Source organism: Tachypleus tridentatus, chromosome 11 (genome assembly GCF_004210375.1).
Source record: "Tachypleus tridentatus isolate NWPU-2018 chromosome 11, ASM421037v1, whole genome shotgun sequence".
Taxonomy (NCBI): Eukaryota; Metazoa; Arthropoda; class Merostomata; order Xiphosura; family Limulidae; genus Tachypleus; species Tachypleus tridentatus.
In genome coordinates this window covers 45,633,341-45,657,778 of record NC_134835.1, presented here as the reverse complement: position 1 = coordinate 45,657,778, position 24,438 = coordinate 45,633,341, and the positions used below count along the sequence as shown (strand labels likewise).

General features: G+C 31.1%; 1 protein-coding gene across 4 annotated transcripts in view; it reads right to left on the bottom strand.

Moving 5' to 3' along the window:
- Positions 1–524: 524 nt before the first annotated feature.
- The window catches only part of LOC143232079 (signal transducer and activator of transcription 5A-like), an 87,275-nt gene continuing 63,361 nt past the window's right edge, over positions 525–24,438 (bottom strand). For 2 of the 4 annotated variants that reach the window (XM_076467138.1, XM_076467139.1), the window contains exons 17-22: positions 24,042–24,192; positions 21,532–21,671; positions 17,527–17,682; positions 16,441–16,501; positions 9,663–9,791; positions 525–4,583 (exon numbers count right to left, since the gene is read on the bottom strand). In XM_076467138.1, coding sequence (XP_076323253.1) covers positions 4,451–4,583; positions 9,663–9,791; positions 16,441–16,501; positions 17,527–17,682; positions 21,532–21,671; positions 24,042–24,192 — 770 coding nt within the window. In that variant the 3' untranslated portion in view covers positions 525–4,450. Of the gene's footprint in view, positions 4,698–9,662; positions 9,792–16,440; positions 16,502–17,526; positions 17,683–21,531; positions 21,672–24,041; positions 24,193–24,438 lie in introns of all 4 variants that reach the window. The other 2 variants (XM_076467140.1, XM_076467141.1) reach the window with 1 other exon arrangement.

Below are 24,438 nucleotides of genomic sequence, written 5' to 3'. Positions count from 1 at the left end.
TGTATAGCAAGTTCTATAACAATATTAGACCAATGAGATCTTGATCTCTGTACATATTACATCAGGTTCACAAAGCTAGTTGTCTTATTTTACCCAAAGTACTTCATATGGGTTGTTTCAATTACAGCTTAATTATAAAGCCTTTTCTAAAGTAGTGTACTTGTAACAGTTATATCCAAAAAGATGATTTTACATTTCACAATAAAATGGTTAATACGAGGTTTAATGGTGAAGTATTTCTAGCTAGCCTAGACACTGAATCTTTATCTATGAACATACTACTAGATGAGACTACTGATTTATGCTTAGAATTGGTATTTAGCCAAAATCAATTTCAATTAATAAATGGGTTAAAGAGACAAACATTCCAAAGATAACTCAAATTTGGAATTAAAAACTGTTTTAATAATTTAATATCCAAGATAAGAACTATGGTATACTGAATGGTAGAACCTTAACAGCTAAGAAAGAATAAGAGGCCTTCCAAGCCTTTATAAGCTTATAAACATGAAACATATTTCACAGAATTTTGCAAGACATTTATTGTATTTGTCACTTCTTAGTAGCAAACAGAACAAACCCATTTTATGTTACACATAGACAAAACAATCAAGTCCAAGAACCTTAGGCTGAGGTATCAACCCTCAGAACTGTTGACTAGAGGGAGAGAGAGCAATGTCCCCATTACATTTCATTATAAATACTATTATATTTTAAGAATAAGATGAGAGATCAAAAATTAAAAGAACTCTAAAAATCACTGGGCAATAAATGTTTTTTTAGAAAGAATGGAAACTTTTAGTTAAAATCAGTTTGTTCCAAAGTAACAGTTCTTTATTTCAATATTTATTCCCTTTTACCCATCCTATTGCCATCATTCTCATAACTTTTTCGTATTATGCTCTAAAGCTTGTATATAATACAAATCTATATAACAGCAGTATTTTCTCCGAGAAACAATGTATTATAAAATACATTTCAAAGACAGTAAGTATATAAATTAAACAACCAGTCTGTGCACTGTTTATAATTATCTTTGCCACTTCAATATCATAATCTGTATTGTGTCTACTGGTGCTATTGTATTCCTTTTAAAATTTATGCAGTAAAATACAAAGGGTTTTTTGGCAACTATGATCATTATACTGGAATTTTACACACAGTTTTTTCATACTTATCCCCTTATGTTATTAATTATAAACTGTATTTGTTTGTTTTTTTTTGCTTATTGTCTTTTGCTAAGAAAAATGACCCAAAATAATTTTTTTAATACTTTATTTTTAAACAAAAGTTTCACAAACAAATTATGACATATTTTAATGATACCCTTCTTTACAACATAGCTTAACCCAATCACCACATGGCACTTTTTAATACACCGTGGTCACAGATATCACACTTCAACATGTTAAAAATGCCTCTTGTCCAAAGGTAGCAATGAAAAAGTAAAACAAAAATATATGCCACCATTACTCCATTCTTTAAAAATAAGCAAAAATTAAATTCATTCAAAACAAATAAACATGAAAGTGAGTATAATATTACTGTGAACAGAACCAGTTATTTCACCAGATAAAAGTTAAGCAAAAATCACTGCTTATGGAATGCACCATGTAATTTTTGCAGTGAAGAATGCATTCACTTTGATTGAGCAGAAAGATCAAGACTGTGTTTGGTGTGGTAACAATGAAGGTTCCTTGAAAAGTTGTATAACCAATTGCATGGTGCCTTCTAAAAACATGGATATCCACAAAATTTCTTGAAACAAATAACTGAAACTAGTGAAAAACCAAAAGGGGAACTGAAGATTCTGAAAGAACAGCCATTATCTGATTATGAAAAGCAACACAGAGACAAAAGTTTACTTCAACATATTTTTGTCTATTAATATCAAAAGAAAGAACTTTCCATTTCTCCAATAACTGCTTCTGTCCTAGAACTACCACTTACAAACTTTTGTTATTTTTGTCTTGCATTAAGCCACCAAGTTTCATCACAATGATTTTCAATCTTGTTTATATTTACTAGTAAAATGATACATCTGCACCAGTTACTCACAGAAATAGCACCGATATAACATAGAAACAACAACACTTTTATTCTGATTTCTTGTATTTACTTGACTGTGAAAACTTCAAAACAAGATCAAATATATGATAAAAACCAAAATTAAAAAGCACCATGTTGATATCAAGTTGTCAAACACCCTAACCTGAGAGAAATCACCTTCACTAACATTTCAAGTGCTTAAAAACTTTGATTTGGTTACTAATTTATTCAAAACAAATATTTTGTTACTAATTTAAGGGTAATATTTAACAGTATACTTTAATGTAAATATACTTAAAAGGTGTTTATGACAGTATAAGTTCACAGACACTGGCTTTTAATTCTTAACGTGGATATTCACCTGTTATTCCTGTTAAGTACTTGAGTTCGTGTGATCTAATTGCTTTAACATTAATTATACTGCTACTTCATTTTCTACACTTATCTGAAGAAAGATGCAAAATTAATGTTAAATCTAATTATATTTAACCTTTTCTGTTTTCATATTTTCCATTTGTTTTTTGCATATTTTAAAATAATTCATTCCTTTATACTTTTTAAGCATTCATTTCATTTTGTAAAATTGAAGCAATTAATTATCATGCAATTTTAACACTTCTCTTGTTTAACTTTATCTGTATAATGTTGCTCATACTTGAGCATTTCTGATAAGGTTGATATTGGCTTAGTTCTTTATAAAGTTCACAAGGTTTGTTAATCACTACTTAACTCTGAAGAAAAAAATGTCTACAATGAAAATGTTTCAAAGCTCTTCTCAACTGTGACATTAACACTTGAAAACTTTAAATGATTTTATTTAAAAATTTGGATCTGTATGTTAAGCAAAATCTAAGTTTACAGTTATGTTTTATTGTGGGTCTATAAACACACACTGATCTAACTACATCATTCACCTTACCTTGAAATAATCCATGATGTACATGGATGGTCCTTGTAAGTATTCAACCATCAATACCATGAATATTATTCATTATAAATAAAGAATGATTCTTGATCACATGAAGGTGCTATATACTTAATGTAGCCTAAGGCCTGTACCTTAGGATGTGATGCAATACACAGCTAAACAAAGCTTCCCAATATTGAAAATGGTTACACACTGTTGGAAGGACCACTTAATAATAACTGGCTATGGGGATACCTAAAACAGCAGTTTACTAATGAATGTCCACTAAATTGATGAATTTTACAGATATCAACTAGATGTACTGATTATTGGATAACTACTTTGTTCTGGTGATTTGTGTTCTAAATGTGCATATTATTAGACACTAACACCTAACTTTCCCACTACTTTTTAATAATTATGGATGTTCACAGTGCACCAAAAGTTTTCTGAAAATCTTTACAGTATAAGGGTGGAGGAAGTTTTAACAAAATAAAATGAAAATTTTTATGTTTTGTGAAATACTAATTTAACGTGAGACTTATTACTCAAAATGAAATGTTTTAAGTTTAGTTTCAATACTAGAATGCAAAAAAACAGACACATCCACTATGACCTACACACAAAATAAAGATTTTTTTTGCAAAACAACAATTTATTAAAGTAAACTGAATTTTTTTAAAAACGTTAAATATATAAATGACTTTTGTGCCTGACATACATTTTTTGTACTTTAATAGGTTAGATATTTGCAAAATGAAACAGGGATAAAATATAACAATGATACATTCTGTATTAGAAATAAACCACGAAATGACTTTATATAAAACTTAGAAATTATTCTACTGTGTTGAATTGGAATCAGTTAAAAGTGACTCATAACATGCTGTATAGCTGGTTATAACTGGAGTTAATTTCCCCTGTTTTAGATTTACAATAAAAGTTGTCTTTGTCTTTAATTTTTGTGTTCAAGTTAGTGTACAACTTTTATCCTTGGTGTAATAGGTACTCTAAAATGTTAAGCATACTTCTACCTTTTAAAACCTCAATGAAAAGTATCATAATAGCATACTCAAACATTTTTTAGCTATGTATGACAATATAATAAGCATTGTTTCACTAGTAATCTCAAATCTTAAATTATTACCAATTACAAATTATTTTAATATTAATGTAAATAAACCATTATTGTTCAAGTCCTTTTTATTTTGTTACACACACATTTCAAGATGTTTACAAATATTAATTTCACTCCACTTAATGAAGTATTAAAGTGGATAATACACTAAATGTCTATAAAGAAATATTCTGAATATTCAATCTGCTTCATAAACTTTCTAGTATGTTGATAGCATAAAAAGTAAAAGATTAATCTAGCTTTAAAGAAACCAACATGTCCATAAGAGCAAGTTAGAATGCCCAAACGTTTTATATTTGAAGGTACACAGATCCTGCTGCATCTTCAAGGATTCTCCCAAATTTCTAGATACAGTCTTATTCTCTTTTGGTGTAGGCCACAAGGTCACTAACGTTGATGCTTGAGAAATCTACCGGCACTTCCATATCTCCTGACATCAGATCCATGTTTAAAAAATCGTAGTCCATGTCAGACACTGCTACACCGGCACTGTCAAAAACACAAACGATCAACGTTAGCTCTCTTGACCTACACCTAGATTCTTGTTTCTTTTATGTCCAATGCTACATGTAATGCACTCCAACTTGCTCATTATGAACTATTCTGCAAAAAACAAAATTTGAATGTTCAATTTTTGTATCAGTATAAAAACAACAAATCCAGCCACCAAATATTGAAAAAAAAAAGCTTTATTTTATATCACTGACATTTAACTGTTTTATACAAAGGAATTTATTTATAAAAGCAGCTTTTAACATTTTTAAATCAAAAAGATTCAGCCTTTTAATGAAAATATAAACAAGTAACAAGAATAGGGTTAAAAACAATAAATGGGCTGAAAGTTACCTCACAAAGAAATGTGCTAAAGGTATTGCATAAAATGGATTGCACACCTATTCAAGCTTTTGTTTTTGCTCAAAACCTTTGGTCAGTATTACAAAAACATATTAAAAATCTAGATTAAACCACAATTCTTCTCTCTTTATCTTTAAAACAAATAAAACAAACCAGGTTTTCTTGAAAACTACAATGTCTCAGGATCAAATACCTTTTGGTAAAACATGTGGAAACATGTTTTAATTCTATTAATCTTTTCTTAACATATTCAAACTATTAACTTTATACTATAGCAAATAATTTTTCGATCCATTCTGCAAACACTTCATTAATTAGGGCTATTAACAAAACTATGTTGCAATGAACTTAACAAGTACAAGATATTCTAAAAAGTATAACAAGTTATGTTCCTCAGTTGCATGAATATAAACAAACTACAAAATGATTGTAAACACGAACACAACTGATTCACATCACACCTATATCACACACAATCTTGTAAAATAGTTGTGAAAACAGGAGTGGCATAAAGAGAAAAGTTGGAGAGAAATAGTTTTGATACAAACTGTTTACTGCTTGGCAAATTTGGGCAATCACCTGCGCACTGAGTTAATGCTAACAGGGATATCAGGCACTAGTTTTTTTTTTGTTTTTTTTTCGACAAAGTTAATAGAAGGTTTTCAATACAAACTCTTCTGTTTTTAATGAAACATACACACTTGATAAATTTAAAGGTTCCAATACTACCTCCTATCTTTTAATATCCATAACAGGCATACTCACATCCCATTCTTCAATAAGAAACTGTTAGAAACACAGCATCAAAATAGAACCCAAATGTACTTCAATTAATTATCATACCTTTCTTATTGATACTTTACAGCATTTAATATGAACTACCAAACAAAGATTCTTTCTTTAATTCATCCATTAGCTATTCTAGAGAAGATGATATTAATTATGACATTGAAATACACTATACTAACTTTATTTTCTCTTAATTTATCTGTACAAATATCTATATATGAAGTGAAATATCTTTATCTAGATTAATACTTCAAATACTTTTATCTAATCATTATACTTACACAATACATCTATCTTAAAGATTTGCATTTCTTTGACACTCAAACATTCCTATTTAAACTTAATTATATATATGGCAATTTTACTGACAACATATTGCTTTCAACCTTTTTATAAAACCTATACGTTATGTAACTAAAATTTTCAAACAAAACTACTGTAGAAACAAATAACTCTCCTCTGAAAAGAATATTTTAAAATTAAGTTATAAATGAGATGAAGTAGAATGTGAACTTGTGGCTTTGCTAACCAAGCATGGTTTTTAACCAATTAAGCTAACTGCCTCTTGAATGTCACAAGTACAAGTTCTTCAAACCATTGATTATTAATAGCAGAATCTGGCAGGACTCTAAAATGTGCCAACCTGTAGGTAAAACTCTTAATTCCACCCATATAATGTTTATATGTTTCTGAGGCAATCTATTTTAAATAAATTTCTGTTTCTGAGAAACAAAAAAATATTAATTATATAAATAAAAGTGGTTACAACCAATTGATTTATTTACAAAATTTGTGCAAAGCTACTCCAGGGTTATCTGCACTAGCCATCCTTAATTTTGAAGTGAGAGATTAGAAAGAAAGAAGTTAGTCAATAGCACCCACAACCAACTCTTGTAACATACCCATGGATCTTAAATGAGGAGTTAGATTTTGTTTTTTCAGTAGTAATGGGATGCAAGTAGTGGATCTGCATAACTGTAGCCTGGCATGTTGATAATTGGGCTATACATGATCATATTTAATTAAACTAACTTGCTTCAATGAACTTGTAGTGCTTTCTAAACTGCAGACACACAAGTTTCAATTCATTCATTATCTTATAAGTTGTATATTAAATGTGAAAAAAGTAATATTTAGATTCATAAACTGATAATTTCCCTTTATAAGTGCATGTTTTTGTCAAGTGTTTTTTTTTTCCATAAGAGGAGAAAGGTATTACTAAATGTTTTTTTGTTTTTTTATTTTGGGTTTCTTCATTTTCAAGCTTTTGTGTTAATTGAAAGTAATATTACATGTTTTAGAATTACAAATTATTTACTATTCTTTTTAATAAAAAATAAAAACCCCACTTTCTGCTTGTTCACATTCTCATTATGAAAGTTTTTCCATTGACTATTTATCCTATTCTACTTGTGGTTACATCATTTTCACCTTCATTTCTTTTGTGCTAAATTGAACTTTTTATTCTAATACATGTACAAATATTTAAATAAAATACAGTAACACAAAATTTAATGTTGTAGAGATCATTTCATATTCACCTTATCCCACTGAGAGTAAAAAATGTATTTTTTCACTATTTGGTGACTATATGCATCTCAGAATGGCTGGTATGGATATTAACACTATTGATAAGAATAGAACAATGTTTCAACCTTCCTAGATCATCTTCAGGTTAAGAACTGAAGATGACCTAGAAAAGTTGAAATATTGTTCTCTCCTTGTCAATAATGTTAATATCCATGCCTGTCGTTCTGAGATACATTTTTATTTCAAGTGGGTTTTTGTCATCAAGTATTTGATGAATAATACACAAAATCAGAAATGTGCTTATATAATTTTTTTGTAATTTATTCTAAACACACATTTTAAGTTTGCCACAGATGTTAAAAAAACAAACAGGACTCACCATGTAAAATCATGACACATGAAAATTACTTTGTAAGTTTAGAATACTTTTTGTTTCTTATGACTGAAACAAGATAACTTTTGAATTAGTGTTTCTACACAGATCAGTGTTTTCTAAAAAAAATAATAATATATTTTCCAATTCAGACAAAAATACTTTTTTCTATCACTGGATGAATAGTTAACTTTAGAAAAGCAGTTATTAATTAACCAAATATTGTTTCTTATCTTTTTTTTTTAAATCTATATATGCCAAATGCAGATTTGTAAATTAACAGTAAATTTTGCACAACTGATAGTGACTATTTCATTAATGCACAAAAATAAAATAATTTCTACATGCTACAGAAACAAGAGCCAAACTGTTTTTTTTAACACTTCATATCACTTTTGAGATTTGGAATGACCTTGCAGTATTAGCTTAAAAGAGAGCATGATTGCTCAAGCAGTTTTTTTTTACATCAACATTTATAAAATAACCATTGATTTATTTGTTAGATAATAATATGTACAAGATAATATATATAGTTCTTACCATGACCCATGTTAAATAGTTTTCTTTATTCATAATATTCTTTAAAAAACTATGTTTATGCATATTTATGACATGTTAACTGCTCTGTAACCAAACACTCAAAATAATCAAACTTTCTGTGCTTGTACATTTCAATAGTATATATATATTCCCCATTTTAACAAATAAAACGATCTTACCAAGCAATCCTTAGTAATAAGATTTTATCAAATGTGTGTTTATGTATAATGTGCTAAGATTTAACAACACTTATATCTTTCAAAACAAGATTTTATCAAATATGTGTTTATGTATAATATGCTAAGATTTAATAACACTAATACCTTTTAAAATCAATTCCATTGGCAACGCTGAGAATTTTAAGTAGAATGTATTAACAAAACCTGTTAAAACATTATTTTTATAAAATTGTTTTCATTAAGTGTGTTATTATTTATAAACATAACTTCAAACTTTAAATTAATGCACTATCTATGTGGAATTCAGAAAACTTATAGACCAGAGAAATATGCTAAATGTTTTGGCTACCTTTAACTTTAACAGTAATAGTGTTGAGTACAATACAAACATATTTAAATTTTTACATCCTGCTCACATGTGAGAAAAGCTCTCTCTATATATATCTGTAAGATAAGGAAGCGTAAATACCAAAATATTTGAAGTTATAATAAAGTGCCTGAAACTAAAAGTTGTATTAATTCTCTTACTCAAAGTTTTTATGTAAATCATTAAAAATTAGGTCTTAAAATTGTTCTCACAAACATCCAACTCTAATGCTACTTATTTACACCAAAAATGCCTCACAGAAGATTTTTCACAAAAACCTACAATTAAGTGTATATTAAACACTAACAAAAATAGAGATGACAAATACTGGAATATAATTAATGGTTAGTAACCAGCTGAATATTAAAAGTTAAATATATATCACAGAGACATCTTTATCTCTAACTTTGATGGTGCAACACATTCATTCTGTGACTATTGTGAAACTTACACAAGATATATACCTAAGACTAGGGCAAACTATTAAAAACCCTCAAATACATTTAACCAAAATTACATGTTTCTTAGAATTTATAAAAAGAAAAACCATGTGAAATACAGGAACAATTTATTACAAATTTTATTTTAGACTAAAAATGTTTTTGGAAAATATTGCAAAGTGTAAACCATATTCTATCAATATCTGTTTGACCCAACATCTTACTAAATATATATATGTATATACACGAGTGTCGGTGTAAGTTAACAAAACTGCATGAATCATTCCTACAATAATTTCTGTAAGGAACAACAGAAATGTCACTTCCTTGGCATTCATCAAACTTGGGCCTACAATATAATATTCTCACTCACAAAACTATTCTGAGACATTAAACCATCACAAAGGTTCAATAAATGGATATTCCCATTTGTCAATGTGACTAGAACCCCACAAATGTTTTAAATCCATTGGCCTGTCAGATAAGTACACTTACTGCATGGGTTGGTCACTACCACCTGCCATAGAAGATGAATCATGATAGCTAGGATCAGGAGACTGAGGGTGAAATGAGGACTGTGGTGTTCCAGGATAGCTGTCCATTCCACTGCTCATGCCTGTCCATCTATTAAATAAATAAAGTAAAAATGAGTTTTGGTAGTACATATGTGTGTGTGTGTGTGTGTGTGTGTGTGTAGAGAAAAAAATTAATTTCTGAAGTTTGAAGTGAAGTAAATAAACAAATTTAAACACACTTTTTAACCCTCACTTTTGGTAATAAATTAAATGGCTAGTGCTAAAAATGTAAAGCTTGTTTTGAAAGTAATGTATTTAATGTTTTTAAACTGCAGTATTTTTCCAAATGTTGCATGAAAAAAGTGTAACAACAGTAGCAGACAAAACATATTCAAACAAAAATGTTTTTCATCACAATCAGTTGAAATAAATTATGATGACTTAAAACTATTTATAAGAATCATCCATACTGAACATTAAACAAGGAGAATATTACAAGTCATTCAATCACAACAGCATATTTACTTTTAATACTGTCTCATTACTCTTTATGGGTTGAGGTAAAATTATCACTTAAACTTATTTAACAATACTTTTGTGAGATACAGTTTTTATGTTTTAATTTACATGTTTGTTTGCTAGAGGAAACATATGTAATTATGATGCAATATGTATAAACATTTCATAAAAATTAAGGTCTGTGTATAATATGGAAATTCTGCACTACAGAGAAATAATAGTATAACACCATACTCAATGAATTACTTGGTTATTAGTTTATCCAAGATGATTCAAATAAATGTGTCTGTTAGAGTTAATGCATATATTCAGTTACTCAGTGAGTTAGAATGTTTGCTATCAAATGATTAGCATGAAATTTCTGCAAATAAGTTTGGGAGTCAGGCTTACAAGTGAATATAACATAGCATTAAATGTTACTGATTAAATAAATTAATTTATTAATGTCAGACGGACTACACTTAACATTATTTTTACCAAATAATACAAAGGAACCCACCCAATGCTAGAACATAGTACAATACTGGTGTCAGAAATGGGATTACTTTGGTGAAAATACAATATACTACTGACGAAACTTCAAGATGACAACACGAACATTAAACAAAACTGAGTGTACTGGAGATGATGAAACAGTGGAAAGAAAAAGAACCAACAAGAGACAGAGTATTTAACCTTTTCTCTATGGGATCAGTATAACATGAGTTCATGTACACATATGCACTATAACTTTTGATACAGCATGTGCATCTTCATGAAATTCAGTACACTTTTAGTAAAGATTACATGCTTTTTATACACAAGAAATAATTTTTTAATGAAATAGTTTTACTAAAGGTTTATTTGTGAAAATAGTCTGTTTTATTACTAGTCCCAGTGCAAAGTGATTTCATGTTATGATTAAAAAACTATTCTTCATCCAAAATATCCCAAATATTATTTGCATAATCTCTAAAACCTTCTAAATAAATTTCAAATGTTTGTTTTCAGTAACACTTTATATTTTAAGTCATTTTCTATACAATAACTATGTGTAGTCTATCACTTAACCAACTACATAAACATCATAAAAAATAAAAAATATAAATTATGCTTTTTTCATGATAGAATGACTACAAATTATAACACAAAAATACAAATGTTTAGTCTAAATAGCTTAAGTCTAATAATACTATATATTTACATGTATGTTTATTATTTTTGCTATACTGACCTTCTGGTCATGCCAAGTTAACAATACATAACTTGCATTGATGCAATGCACTCATGTTATGTACCCAGTAATACAAAACTAACCTTAGTCTTCTCTGTTTTGGCTGTGTCTTAGTGGACTGGTATTTTGTAATATACAGTCACATTTCAATTATTATACATCATGCATATGTATACAGGTTATTACCATTTAAAAAATAAATTACAAGATTTATTTTGCTTTAAATATAGAACAATAAATCAGTAATAAAGCAAACAATTATCTCTTCTTGCTACAGCCTTTCTACTTGGTTGCTAAGCCTTTTAAAATTTTGCACATGAAGGACATCAAATAAATGTTTATAAGTTTTTATATATATAATTGAATAACCAAAAAATCATAACTATACTGATACCATAGAATTCCACTACAATTTATTAAGCTTAGTAACTAAGATGTATTTAGATTAAAATGAAACAACAAACCCCAATCAGATTAAAAGACACAACCTAACTCCTTGAAATCTTGGATTAAAAGAACAAAGTAACCTTTTCGCAGATTAAAATGACTGACAAAATCACTCACAGAAAATTCTTAGCCGTTGGTTCATTATTCACATGTCATGTATTAAAGTGTATATAAGGGACCGTTTCCAAAAATGGAAAGAGTTGAACAGGGCCACTGCATTTGATTCAGGACATAAACCATATCTCAGCAAAAGAAAAAGATATGAGATTCTTATTTTATATTCTAGCTTGATAATATTAGTAATGCTTGTTCCTAATTTGTACAAAACTATAGTATTTTGACATCATAAACATCTAAATTTTAAACATGATTGCATTCAACATACTGCATGACTCACTAAAATTTACATTTAGATGTGTTCTTTTAATATTTAATTCTAAATTAAGAAAGTAATTCATATATAATATTAAAGTTTGAATTACAATCTACAATTTGATTCAAAACTTAGTAACATAAATTCATTAAATAGTAGTTCAATAAAATTTTGAATACAAGTCAACAAATGCAATAAAATGGCCTTTGACCCATGACTCTTTGCAAAAGGGTTAAAAAAGAACAAGAATAAAGATACAGAAAACTTGAAGAATCAGACAGGAATTTACGGAAGGAGATAAAAGAAAGAAAAGTAACCAATACAGAAGTATTAAGAAGAAAAATAAATACGATTAAATACAAGATTGGATTCAGTTTTGGAGGCTCCATCTAGCTGAAAATGGTTTTCAATATTAGATCTTAACAGTGGATACTGGGAAGCGTAAATCAATGAAGCAGGAAATGCATTGTAACAATTTATGTTATTATTTAGATTATGTAAAGTGTCTGTTACCTTTCAATGAATAATAGAATATGCTCTCTTCTGAACTAACCTAGAATGCTGTATTCATCTACTTAGAAGATAATCACACATGGGAAGACTTTTAGTTATGCTCAGAATAAGTTATGAAAGTTCTGTATTAGATGAGTAAAATAACTAAGCTGAATCCCAAGAACTGGTTTTTTTTTAATCACAAACTGATGATGAAATGTATATTTCATAAAAGTGTGTGTGTGTGTTTGTCTTATAGCAAAGCCACATTGGGCTATCTGTTGAGTCCACCATGGGGAGTTGAACCTCTGGGTTTTAGGGTTGTAAATCTGTAGACTTACTGCTGTACCAGCAAGGAACTTTATAAAAGTCCAGGCCTCTCTAAAATATAAAAAGTTAAAATTTTCATAATTGAAATTTTATTTCCAGCAGATATTTACCTCCTTTTTACAAGTGGCTTTTCTCAGTTTATGCTACTCCCCCTCCCTATATGGTCAAATTTTGACTTGCCATTAGCCTTGATACTCCCACATACCTTCACATGAGATAATCTGCAAGCTTTCATGCAACAACCCTCTCTCAACAGAAGTGCAATACAACTCCTATCATCACTAGCACCCTCTCTAACATGCAGCTCCACATAATAGAGAGGTTGGGTGGTACTTACAAAACCTACACTAAAAGTGGGTAGAATGGGTGGGAAATTGGAATAGAGATATCTATTGAAAATATATTTTCAGTGTAAGAAAAGGCAAACTTTCAAAATGATATTTCACCTCCTCTCACAAATAACTAGAATCCCACACTGAGTTGGCAGAGGGTCTGGTGAAAGATAATCTCCCTTTAGAAAGTACCCAAAGAAAAACCATGCCATGTGCAAGTAAACAGAATGCAACACCCCAATGGGAGACCACACCACTTTTGAGTCAGGTTACTCTTTACCTACATGAAAATAAGTTGCAATGATGACATAAATAAAGGAGAGACTTCCAAAACATTAATATATGTGCACATCCAACACTACTACAAACATATTCACCAGGAACTGACATCTAGAGAGTGCCTTAGCCAAAGGGACAAGCTACATATCATGTTGGCAGAATGCATCAGCCAACACATTCCAGAATCTGAAATTGTGTGTTATGTCTGCAAAAAGGTATGCTTCAATGCCATCTACACTGGCAGAACACCACCATTCTACTTCCAACTGAATGAGATTGAGCACAGCCAAGAGAAAGCCTTCATGGTCCTACAGCTAATACCCGGTAAGTGGTAAGGACTTCCATACTCCACCGTAAGAGAGGGGAAACTGTGTTGGAGAGTCCAGAGAAATGCTGCATCAGTGACAGAGCAATGGGTGACTGTGATATCTTATTTTGAAAAGCAGGACAATCCAGTGACTTAAAATACACAGGTCCTAAGGGATGGGCAGTACTCTCTGTCTACTTTACTTATGTTAGTCCATGAGTATACAAAATCAAGGATGAACATCTTTATGAAGCAAAATACTGCAAGGTATACCTATAACATGTCTTCCAGACCATCCCACCTTAATGGTGAGCGTAAATGAGATACAGGTCTTACAGTGTGGATTTAAAAGTATACGTGGTCAAGAAACACCTTCCACTGAGCAACAAAAGCCCCTGCAAAGAAAATGAAGATAAAAAGGAGAACCTACCCACTCAAACAAACATCATGGAGTGCAAAATGGTGATGGAATTAAGACAAAAACTTGTAGAAGAAATGGTTATGTGATGAAAATAATAAGCAGTAAAGGTGTTGGAAATGGTCCATAATTCAGTGCTAATGGTTTCCTTAAATGGATGATGGAAATAAGTAACCAGGAATAGCAAAAGATGAAAAATTTGATGGTAAGAGAGAGGAAAAAAATGACAATCATCAGAAGAAAGGCAATACAAGCCAGGTGAATCTAGCCTATAAGAGCAACAGGAGAAAAATCAAAGGACTAGGAAAAATTCCAAGAAATAAATAATGGGGAGCTGGAACTACAGAATGAATTGATGTGTGTCACTTAACAAAGGCTGGGCAGAGCAGGCAATCAGGATTGGAGCAATAATAAAAGTGTGATATAGAAGGAAGAGAGATAGATGTTAAGGCAAAATTACCCTCCTGAGTGGCCAAAGTTTTGGACCTCAATGGCAAACACATTCAAACAATGATATCTGCACATCAACAAAAGAATGAAGGGTAAGGACACGAATAATGACACTGAGGTTTCAATCTGGTAATGAGACAGGGAGAGAAGGACAGGTGAAATGGAAGGAATAAAACCAAAAGGGAGAGAACTGGGGGACTCGAGACAGGGGCATAACATGTAAAACAAAATGTGGCTTACAAAGCTACAAGACAGCCTGTGACAAAGGAAACCAAAAAGCCTTATTAAAAAAAAACCAGGCTGGAAAGTAAGTGATGCAGAGAAGAGTCAAAGTGGATAGAGATTAACCACAATGTTTTGTATACAATTCACTTTGGGACACAGCAATGGGGGAAGGAAAGTCAAGGATGCTACGTGTAGCAAAAGTCTATTCCACTGGGCTAAGGACCAGACAAAACCATGCATGATGTGTAAATGTGGAAAATGGATACATGACTCATACCAGACTGGGCTGACAAAGGAGGGTAAGGAAAAGAGGGAGAGGAAGAAAAGGCAACATCAGTAGTCAATATAGAAGTGGAAACCATGAATGAGTCAACTAATATGTAGCCACCAACAGAATCTAACATGGAGTGGTTTGGATGATGGAAAGGTCTCAGAGAAGTAAACAACCTGGAGGGTAGGAAAGAGTGTAGACCCAGAGAAGCCCACATCCCCAAAAGAGAGGGAACCTCACACACACAGTGGGAGAAGAGACTTTAAACTGAAAGCATCATACCCTTCATCTGAAGGGGGAAAGGTTGGGCCCAACTGAGAAAGCAAGTGAACAGCTCCCCAAGATGAATAATGCATTGGGGTAAGGAAAGATTTCGTCACCTTCTACCTACATTTGAGATACTTTTCTAGTGGACAGAGTCAGCTTGTGAGAAAACTAGAAATAGACAGTCATTCATGTAACAGTGGAAACAAAATCCCTGGAAATGAAGAAACAAGAAAATGGTTAAACCACCAAATAAACAGTAAGGAGCTGAAGAGAAGAGTCTTGAACTGAGCCCCCCCTCACCATAGCTGATGGACCAATTGAAGACAATGTCAGAATGTGACAAAGTGACAAGCATATCCACTGCTGCATGTTTGAAAAGAAAACAAATCATAATGATGAAATGCCAGAGCATGGTTGTTCAAAGAGCATGGGGGTTGAGCCATTCTGGCATTTGAATGCAACTGGTCACCCAAAACAACTTGCATGAACCCAAATATCCCAAGATGGATGAAACATTATACGCCAACCTAATTGCTTGTCACCAAGAACATACCTTATCCATTAAATTTAGTAATGGGAAAGGAAAACTGGGCACCTCCCCAAAATGACACACAACTGTGATGGGGAAACAGGTTGTTCAAATCCTGATTATCATGTTGAGTCAAACCCTTGCAAGATATAAAAGGAGAATAACCAGGTGATGCAGAAGACTTCACAATGTGAACTGCAAAAAATAGGACATGTCCAAAATAATTATATACAAGTATTATAGAAGTAATTTTTTAAAAATGTGAAGAACAATAAAATTAATACTCATACTTGAACAAATACCTACCCTGGTATGTGTGTCACTAGCACTGGCTTCACATATCCATTACTGGAAGGAGGTTGATTTTCTGTGTAAAAATGTATGAAAATTTCAAAATTAATATTTTCCTTTAATAAAATTATACAGTGAATATTTATCTAACGAGAATAACATGATGCAAGTTACTAGTTTTTGGTTAAAATTATGATAACATAATATATTATAGCTACAACTGTTGCACAAACAAAAAGACTCATTAGTTCATGTATGAATTGTTTCCTTATGGCATCTTTACTTTTTTTATATATCTTTACTATCTCACTCTAACATGAAAATTTCACCAAAAAATAAATTTTCCAATTTTCTTTTCAAACACTTCAACTGTTAGTTGTATAACTATTCCACCATCCTGTACATTTACAGAATTAAGAACATCATAAGATACACAAATAGCTAAATTGTTTGTTTGTTTTTGAATTTCTCACAAAGCTACACAAGAATTATCTGCACTAACCGTTCCTAATTTTGCAGTGCAAGACCAGAGGGAAGGCAGCTAGTCATCACCACCAACTGTCAACTCTTGGACTACTAGTTTACCAATGAATAGTGGGATTGATTGCACATTATAACACCCCCACAGCTTAAAGGACGAGCATGTTTGATGTGGTGGGGATTCAAACCTGCAACTCTTGGATTACGAGTCAAAACACCTCAACCCACCTGGCCATGCCAAGCCAAATAGTTAAATAAAGTAGAACAATACATAAACTACTGTTGGGTATTGTATGATTGCATGCATTTTTTTTAATGGCATTATGTTGACGTGGCACTGACAGACTGGTTAGATGACAACCAATACAGTATAAATTTTCAAAACATGACTGTGCTTTGGTACAGTTATTTTTAAATAATATATGGAGAAGGAATTGCATAATATTTGCATTTCATACATATTTATTCAATGTTTCCATAATCAGTTCCAATACCGTATATGCCATAATATCTATGAAGTACTAACAATGAAATTTACATGCTAAGAAAAAGCACATTTTTTCTTAAAAATTACCTTTACATTGGTTAAATTACTTAATAATAATAATTACAGCTACTAACCTGTATATGGGGTATAATACTTCCCAAAGGCTTGGTCTTTTGGTATATCAGGATACAGGTAGGACAGGTGTTTCAAGTCATTGATACGGTCAGCTAACGAACGAATAGTGAAGTCTCGACTGGTAAAAGGCTGCAGCATGAAAACATCCATTGTTTCTAAGGTGAAACACAAAATAATGTTGACTATACAAAAAAACATAACAACTAAAGACTGTCTTTTAACTTATTATCCTGTTGAAAATGTTTCCTTTTTTTTTTTACTTTAAACTGATTGCAATTTTAATATATTAAAAAGAAAATGAATTGAATATTATCACTATGTAAGAGAAATGGACTTGTGTCTTTTAGTTTATAAAATTTAACATTACAAATACCTTTTAAAAATTGATTTGTTCCAACTTTGTTTCACAACCTTACTGAAAACAACTCACAAAGTCACAATATAATCTTGATCACAAAAATGACAATTTAAACTTTTCAGGAAAGCAATCTTGACAAAACAGTTGGTTGTTTCCTCAAATGATGTATAATAAATGAGCATCAAATTACAAGTCCAAAAAATAGTAACAAGATAAGACATTATCAGCTTTTACCCACAGCATATATGGGAGACTACCTATAGCATAATATTCAGCAATCTACTATAGTCATCTTTTAAAACTATTAGTATTTAGATACAAGTGTAAAATGTAGAATAACAAAAAAAAATTTACAACATTAAATCCCCAAGCAAACATATTTTCAAAAATATTGATACTCCTACACAATCCTAACATTAACTGAGAAAACCAAAAAAACCAAAAACTACTATACATTGGGCTATCTGTGTTGTGCCTACTATGAGTAATAAAAACCTGCATTTTAGTGTGGTAAGCACACAGTTTTACCACCGAGTGAGTCACTTGGGAGCCAGATGAAAAAGTTTTATATATAAAAAAAGCAATGTTTTGGACACTTTTTTTTTCCCCTAATTCCATAATAAGCTAAAAAAAAACAAAAAAAAAAACAGATTTATAAGAGCAAAAATGCATAATAAGGTTTTAAGTGAGAAACAGTTGATAGAGATGGAAGTTTAGAAAAAGACATTACAATAATTTATGCATATACATTTTACAAAACAGACTGGAAAAAACTGCAGAATCAAACATGCATGATGACAAACGTATAAATCAAACTATACCAAACCATGTTTGGGCAGCACACAACAATAGTCAGGCTTTATTTTTCAATTTTTAGTGCTTTCTATCTAGCTGGAGTTAGTTGTAATTAAACAATTGTCTTGCTCATGTAAGTAAGTTAACAATTTAATTGCATTTCTTATTGTAAGACTGTTATTAGTCCAACACTTAGGGTTAATTTAAGAGAGTTCACCTTCAATCCAAAAACTAAAGAAAAACCTCTGTAAATATGGTTGATATAATAATAATATATTTACATTACATGTTAAATTATATACACACAGTTATTACACACAGCAAAATGATTATTTGATCTGCTTTATATTTTTATTATTATAAATTTACCTCAATTTATTTTTGTTATTCATCAGTAACTATTTAACATACACAGAATACACCAACAGTTAGCAAACTTTCTAGTGAAACTTTACATTTAGTATGAGTTACATGACAGGAGCACAATTTAATTATTTTATTTTTTTCATGCAATTAAAAAAAATTAACAATGATAAATATTTATTTCAGACTTTTAATCCTTCATTTATTCTATCACATATAAGTATCAAATATTAACTTCCTTGTATTACTACTGTATTCTCTGTATCTATTACCAACTAAATGCAGATGAGTGTAATTTTTAACTAAATCCATTTTTAACACCTGTTTGCTGTTGCACTGATGTGTGAGACATCTTTCAGAGTGGCTTTTAACTTTTAGAACAATCAAGTTTTCCTGCAGTGTGAAATCATATTAACTATGCATAAAAATTCACTCTCAACTGAAATTTACAACCCTGGTACTGAGTACACATGCATTCAGTAAGTTACAAAGTTTTTAAACTTTAATCAAGTAAAGAACATTTACACATTTTTTGTGCCATTTCACTTGCACCAGTTGTACATAAACCACAGAAATATTGTTATGCAAAATTTAAACTGAAATACATTCATCACAAAATGAAAAAAAAAAGAATAAATGATAAAAACAACTGTTTTTGTTGCTTCTATTGTTTTATTCTTGTTAGAAGGCAAAGCTGCCAGATGTTTAATTTGTAACAAGTCACAGACAGTGAAAAGTGTAAATGTGATACTGAAGAGTAGACTAATTTTTACAAAATAATTTTTTTACACATGTAGAATTATTTAACAACAATAACATTTATTATACTGTTATTTTAATTTCATTTCCTCGTATAATGAAAATAATTATTATTTCAGATGGGGCACTTGTTGACTATGTTAATTTATGACTCATATTTGTTGTAATAACATATGGCATGTAAGGCAGGAGTGATAATGTTTTTTTCATTGTACTACATCAATGGTTCCCAACCTTTTTTATGCCCCACACCCCTAAAAAATTTTAATATGTTCTCACACTCCTTACAGTAATTATTTATTTGAGAACAAAGGTGAAGGTGGCCAAAACAAATGTTATCTCGCATCCCCAAGGGGTGCAAACAACCCTGGTTGGGAACCACTGTACAAGATGATCTGCTAGTTTTTTTAATTAATCAGCTAGTGAAGATACACTTCATTTTTTAAGAGTAGACTGTAACTTATAAAAACCCATTAATGCACTGTCTACAGAATTATTTTTATCAAAGATACATGCGAGTTGTCAAGTGACACACAAAACACAAGACAATTAACTAAGAAGACTAACAGGCTTTATGTACCATAATTCTATGTTGTTGTTGAGTATTTGTGTATGAAACTAAGGAGTTCACACAGTTGAAAAACTGTAACAAAACTGTAAATGTCTTATGTAGATTATAATGATCACCAAGCAAATAACAAAAGGTGTACTTTTTACAGTTTTAAAGTAGTTCACATGGATATTCAGCTGTCTAAATGACTTTTTCTACCATATGTTCTTTGTACAAACTTTAAAAGTTCATTACTAAAGAGAAGGCTAAAGCCCACTAAATCCAGCCTTTTGTTTTATTACATGCAATAAGTAATGTGATTCAGATTATAATTGAAGCTTGTAGTAAATTAAGTCCAAACAAGGTAAACTCAAAAGGCTTCACCGTGTCTTAATTATTTAACCAACCACTATTAGACCACACCCTCAAATTCAAAGATATGTACAAGAATAATGACTGCATAACTCTTGGCCAATGCTCTACACCAGACATGTTTGACCATTACATTATAATTCCTTCATGTCAACATCACCTGGTGGTTTGGATGATTGCTTTATTAATTAAGAATCACAGATCTGATACTTGGCACAACCAAATATGTTTTTCCTTTCAGCCTTAAGGACATTATAATCTAACAGTCAATGATGAGAGGGATGGAGAGGGGTGTCAATCTCACTGTTCCAGCTCAAAACAAACTTGAATTACTTCAAAAATGGTTAGGTCAAATCATAATGGCAATATTGTAATTAATTAGATAGTTATAACAATAAAAATAATGACTAGAAAACCCAAAAACAAACATTGATTAGTTGATCATTTTTATGAATTATGACATTAGTTGATTAAATTATACAAGCTTGAATTTATAATTACTGAAAATAATGAAAAATCATAATTGCAATTCTCTGGATAATTGAAATAATTAAAAACATTAAAAATTGGAAACACTAATTTCAATCAGTTGATTATATTAATGACAATTAATTTAACTGTAATTTTAATTAACCAATTAAAATATGTGAAATTAATCTACACAATACATGCTAATAAGTAATCAGTTATATCAATTAAGTAACAGCTCAGCTGTAATAATGACTAACTATGATAATGGTCCCTAATTCATGCAACAGAACTAGAGCACTATACATATATCATTCTTTTTCTTTTCTTTTTTTGTACCTTGCTGTGGATCTTCTACAACCCAAGCTATAGTTACTCCACCAAGTTCTGAATCACTAAATCGAAGAAGAAATGATCCACTTGGTCTTTTCAATAACATTTCTTCAGCCTTTCTTCTACTAATAAACCCAATGATAACTCTATAGGAGAAAAAACACAGACAGAATACGATTTAAACCAATGTTTCTCAAGATTATGATTTGTAAAGGTTTGCTTTATAAAAATATTAAAGGTTTCTATAATATAATGATTAATTCTATGATTATAACTATTATTACCATAAAAGTTAATAGATGCACTGAACACTAAAAGTAGGCTTTTAGCAACAGAAAACCAAAAAAGGACTTAAGTCATGAGAAATTTATTGTGAGATGAGGTGTCAGTTTTAAAAACATTTTAAAAACTTGTTATACACCTCAAGTTATAATTTTCATAAATAAAAATGTATTTCTGATATAGTACTCTTCCTCCACTTACAATATTAACTTGAATCCCATTAGAGAAGGGATTGGTGCAAGGGAAGCATCAGAAGTACACCCCTTAATTGAGAGGAACAAACCAGATGATCTGAAAAGAAGCACTGTACCACATCTAAGCCAGAAATTTCCTCATCATGAAAAGTGATAAGGTAAGGTCAGGAGGACCAGACATGGTGAAACAAGAAAAGAGCACATCCTCGTGATAGTGGATGGTACAACAAATAGACATAGAAGAAGCAGAGCCACTCAATCCTACAATGGAAGGTGGGAAAAGAGATGTCCCCCAAGATGTAGAGTTACTTGGGCACAATGGACTGTACTCAAGTCAACTATATTCAAAACCTCACTTTCTGGTGTAACTCAGGCCACAGAGGAAAAAGCTGGACTCCTGTCAATGTATGGGCCTTGTCCAATACCAAAGTATACTGACAAGCAAAGGAGAGGAAAGGTAAATAGAAGCATCCAAGAGATCTCTTGGGAGGTTCCACTAGTCATGAAGGGCCCATTGAAGCAAATGTACATGAGCCCTGTCAAGGGGTATGACAGGTGTGAGATGGAACCATCCCTTTAAAAGCTATAGAACCTTGCCAATAGGAAGCAAGGGGAGCAGACAGGGCAGTCATAATGGTCAGTTCTGTGGAATGGAGTGTGAGAGGAGAAGGTATGGTCCAGCTGAGATGGGTGTTGAAGAAAATAATCAGGTGTACAAAGTATTGGGAAGGAAAAAGGAAGGACCTCTCCAAACTGATCAACCATCCCACTTGCACAACTTCCATAAGGTGCTGATGAGTAGTACTGGCTGACTCTTGTTTGGAAATGGCATGTAGAAACCAGTTGTACACATACACTTGAAGATACAACAATCCCATAGATATGAATATGTCAGCAAGGAAGTAAACACTCAATACAAACCCAGCAAGGATGCAAGCCTGAAGAACAGAGCCCTAAAATGTATATCATTACATGGCAAGCAAACTGTCAGCAGTACATTCCACGTGGAGCAGTTGCAACACCTGTTGCAGCAGGAGGACAAGGACTGCCTCAGACACTTGTGACCAGGGATCTGAAGAAGTGGGGAGGAAAAGCCATGGACTGAGAGAAACTGTGATAAACAGGGCCAGAAATGGGAATATCAAAAATTGGAACTGAAAACCACACCTAAAAGGAAAAGAAGAGCCATTATGAATAGAAGCCACCCATGACAATAAGGACACATTAATAAATGTCAAACACAATATGTCATAAAAACAAGGCTATAAGAAAGACCCAGGAGACAGGTACATGAGAAAAAGCACAATGGCTCAATAAAGACATAAAGAGAACTGAACCATGTGTGTAGGACCTTAGCTAAATACAATACATAGCCATCTATAAAAATCTATTTTTTGTCCCAAATATATAACTTTTCATGTAATATTTCTAGAAGCTTAAAAAAAGCATTCTTCATGTGCTTCAGAGTGATTTCAGTTAATTGTGGTAGAGTAAAATACATAAAACAATAAACCAAAAAGCAACATGGTTTGAAGCATTTATGGCAAAAAATGTACCATATAGCTAAAGTTTAAAATTGCTGACTGCAGACAGAATTGATTCTAATATTTAGGTTAGTATACCAACTTTAAAATTGGTTCTCATGTTTGAAATACACTATCCAAAGACTCATATTTCAGAACATGGGTGATTTTTTTAAATCTACTAGGATTCTGACTGGGATGATTAAAGTAAAATCAGAGGTAGCAGGGAATTATTAAAACAAACAAAATACCCATTCACAAGTTATGTATGTAATAGCAACCAGAAATTATCAAAATAAAAGCAAGAGGAACAAGGCAATTTAGTAGTCTTCAAAATGTATTCACCCTATTGTCATACTTAACATTAAAAAAACAAAAAACAAAAAGCATTCTACTGCTTTAAAGTCATCCAAAACCATATAGCTTAGGTTTGTTTTTTCAATTTACTGTTTCAATTTCCAAAGTTAAAAGTCAACAAAATATTACTTTTTTACATTCATTTAATTCAGGTACTTACCCATCGTTCCAAAGTACCCTCAAGTGTTCTCTGGTAACTTTCATAATAGCATAAAACCATTCCCAAAAAGTAAAGTTTCTATCTGGAAGAGGTTCTTTGCAAAACTGCGACCATGTGATAACCATGTTGCTGAAATCTTGAATTTGAGAGTCTAGTTTGAAAAAAACAAAACAAAACACCCTTAGCAAATGTTTAACTTGTTCAAAATTTTAAATGCCAGTAGAACTATTCCTATTCCTCCATCTTTCCATTTATACACACTCACATTCAAGTGTACTGTAAAGTTTAAGTATAAAAATCTAAGTTTCTACTTCATTCTATAGTTACAGTACATTTAAGAGAAAGACAAATATAACAGCTAAGATTTGCAGTTTCAGAAAGTTTTTTTTTTTTGGTT